The following is a 3,689-nucleotide window of genomic DNA, read 5'->3' on the forward strand; positions in this document are numbered from 1 at the left end:
TACATCAGAAACAGTCAGAGGACCTTAATCACTCCAAAGACCTGCAAATTATTTCATATTTGATAGTTGACATCAACAATACTAATTAAGAGTGTCTTACTTAGCGGTAATCTCATAATGAAGGCTATTGATCACAATAATATATATCTTTGTGTTTGATAGTGACATGGCTCGTTCCCATTCACTCATTCAAATAGTCTCCACTTGAAAATAATAACCCTTTAATTATCCAACCCATGTGAATGTGATCTTTCACATTTGAATGAGCGGATGAGAATGAGTTATCTTACTACCAAACACCAAGTTTGTGCTTGGTATAAGCATACCCATTTTTCTTATATATATATGATATATACTAAAATGATGCATACGTACATTATATATTTATAATATATATATATAATATATATATATATATTATATATATCATATATAATATATATATAATATATATAATGGTATAATGTTACTCATTTTACTAAATGAGGCTACGCAAAGAAATAGCCATGTGCGTAAAGGCCCAAATTGCTAGTCACATCATAAAGGTTGTAATAATCTACCACTCTATCTCTTGTGCAGCTAATTTAGCAGATTTAGGCCAAAAATGAAACCGTCTACCGCTCATACCCATTTTCTCAACACTAGTCACACACACTACATAATATATATATATACTATATATAGTATATATATATATATATATATATATATATAATATATGATATATTAATATATATAATAGTATATCATATATATATATACATGTGGCGCGTGCCCGTGTGTATACTCATAAAAGTATTATATAACATAATTAACGTAAGAAGTCTGACCCAACTTTTACCGAGCCTATATAATTCTCACCATCTTCTCTCCTGTGTGGACAGACCTAACAAACTAAATCCATACGGGTGATGCAATTTGGAGGACAGGATATCTAGGTGAAGATACAGAGATTATATTAATGTGTCTGGGATCTCCATGCACAATGTTCCCAAGACTAAGTACCAATTGTTCCAATTAGTTAAATCAGCTGACCAACTTAGGTTTGAAGCTAAGTGAGGGATTTAGTTCTCTTGTATTAATTAAACTAACCTATCTGGCAGCATTCTAGAGTTTTCTTGAACACGGTTGCCCTCATAAATATCCATCCTGTTAAACAAGTAAAATAGTTATACAAAATTTTTAGCGAAATGACTTAGTGATTATCATTTAGTCCTAACAAACCTCGAAGGGAACAGCAGGAGAGTTAATTTATGGAGGATGCTCACATGGTTGGTGATATCTTGCAGGGTACCCAAGATCCGGTTGGTTAGATTTTTGTGTGAAACTGTAGTTCTAAGGACCTATCCCAAGAGCTTCCTTACCACATAGCCACATCAAACTCTTTTTCAAGTAGATATAGATGAGAGAAGTAGGATTCAGATTCACCTCAAATATTCTGACCAAGGAATAATTGGACTCTAGATGTAAATACCAACGAAGTCAGTTCTTTAAAAAAGATACAAATTTTGTGGTTACAGAGTTTTCGGACCCATCTTCCAGGTCATTGCACTTGAAATGGTTGAGATACAGCGCCCAGATTTACATTCATAGCAGACAATTTACCAGAAAATTAAGCCAAGGTTAGACCTAATGCAACGTTAACTTCTACAACAATTTGATGGAAAAACGATTTCTTCTGTTTCTCGTGAAGATGGTGAACCTGGGCTTTTCGAAAGATCCCTTGGAAAGGTGTTGGAATTGGATGAAACCTTCTTACACCAACTGTATTTAGGTAACAAAAAAGGATGAAAGTGGCCTCATGTTTTCTGCATATTCCATTAGTTCATTTCCCCTTTCATTTTCTCACATAAGAGTTTACAAAAAAAAAGATCAATTACTTTCCGAACATGGTAGAAATGATGATCAGAAATTCTCACTAAATCTACCACCACAAGATCCATCAGAACAATTTACTGTGCTATTCTCTTACTGGTTGTTAGCCCTAAGTCATTTAAGAGTTCCAAAACCGGAATCTGATACGATGGTAACTGCAAGGAATTCGCAGCTAGGATCATAAATAGCTATGGTTGAAGAGATTAACAAGATTCAACCAAAATCAGGATTGAAAATCTCAGGTTTAATTAAAGGTCCAGATTCACACGAACTCATCTAAATTCAAGTGTAGCTTCTTTCATGACTGAAAGAGCATTTTAATAAATGTGATGTAACAGATGCATGTTTCAATTAAATTTTAATGTAGCTGCAAGATGGATATTTGGACTAAAATTTTGTCCTGGTGGGAACAAAACAGCGAGACGTATCCTTGGATAAAAGCCTATATGAAACCATGCCTTTGTTAAGATAAAAATATTAACATCTTTAACATAAATGTGTGTCATATCGTTTACCAGAAATAAAAAAGATGGTCTGGTAATGTTAAATTTTCTCACGGAAAAGAGGTCTCTTGCTTCTTTATTTTGCCTACTACCGTCAACGCGGATAGAAGAATTTCAAAGCCTTCCATGTTTTTGTTTGCTTTGGTGGCCAACCATGCTAAGTTAATGTCCAACACCCAAATGCATATTCGAGCTTTTGTGCATTTTTCTCAAAATCGAGTCTCTTCTTATGGCTACAAACTATCAGTTGGGGCTTTTTTGGGTGTCTTCAAAGTGTGTTGAGAACAATAAAGAGCTGAAACCAATATACATTTTATCATACAATTTCTTACTTTCTTTTTAAATACTTTCACTGCTTAAAATATTTAATCTTGCAAGCCTAACAAAGCCTATTATAGTATGACAAATGGTCCATGTCATGGTCAACTAAAAGAAACCATAAGCTGTGTACACCTCAGTTACAATCTCTTCTAAGATTGTAGAGACTTCTGGGCAACATAGCTCAAAGATCTAGATCATTCTCATGTAGGTTGCCACCCAACTCAATGCATTCATTACCCAGATCATACGTACGCGCTAGAGTACTGTCCAAACAATTTCTTCAAAAAGAAAATCCATAAGAGGATGTTCACAGTCTATTTTCTACCAACATATTTATTCCAAATTCAGTCTATAGGCCCTCTACATGGGTCCGGACAGAACAACCATATGAGATAGTATAAGCATTTTTAGAAAAGGTCCAAATATCTCACCAAACTTTTTTTTACTGGTGGTCTGCAAAACTCTTATCCCTTATTATGCTAGATGATTTTGGCGTAAAAAATTAAAACTAGTTGGTATATGATATAATGCTAGATGATTTCTCCTTAGTCCCATAACTTCTTGCATGTCTCTCTGACATGTTGTCCATATTCAGTGCAATAGGTATAACCTAAATGTGTTTTAGGTGCTTAGCATAATCACTTTGTTAGTGGTTCTACTTCCGCAAAAGCAACTTTATTCAGAAATGAACCACAGGTCATCAGAGGAGCACATGGTTGGAAGTAGCAACAATAACGTACCAACATCAAATAATAGCAGTTATGATTATGTATTTCATCTTACACTGTTACACACACAATATATATGAGAAAAATGGAGAAACATGATACTAAGTTTCTCAATGGGCCTTGGTAGTGATGTGGACTAATCTAGACCACACATCCAACATTGAGCAGATAAAGAGGGTTGAGGTAAATTTGCAAAAAAATCCACTTGTTTTAAAAAAGCTGTCAATCTCTCTCTACCCCCTCATTCACTGCCAATCTCTCG

At 34.4% G+C, this 3,689-nt stretch overlaps 1 protein-coding gene across 3 annotated transcripts in view; it reads right to left on the minus strand.

The window, feature by feature from the left end:
* Window positions 1-3,689, minus strand: part of LOC109850347 (putative PAP-specific phosphatase, mitochondrial) — a 17,108-nt gene that overhangs the window by 2,563 nt on the left and 10,856 nt on the right. Inside the window, exon 10 of one of the 3 annotated variants that reach the window (XM_020420360.1) lies at window positions 1,519-1,764. The exons of the other annotated variants lie outside the window; for them this stretch is intronic. Within the exon in view, the coding sequence (XP_020275949.1) occupies window positions 1,613-1,764 (152 nt within the window). The 3' untranslated portion in view covers window positions 1,519-1,612. Of the gene's footprint in view, window positions 1-1,518; window positions 1,765-3,689 lie in introns of those variants that run through there. 3 annotated transcript variants of the gene reach the window in all.

The sequence above is a fragment of the Asparagus officinalis genome, chromosome 7 (assembly GCF_001876935.1).
Source record: "Asparagus officinalis chromosome 7, Aspof.V1, whole genome shotgun sequence".
Classification (NCBI taxonomy): Eukaryota; Viridiplantae; Streptophyta; class Magnoliopsida; order Asparagales; family Asparagaceae; genus Asparagus; species Asparagus officinalis.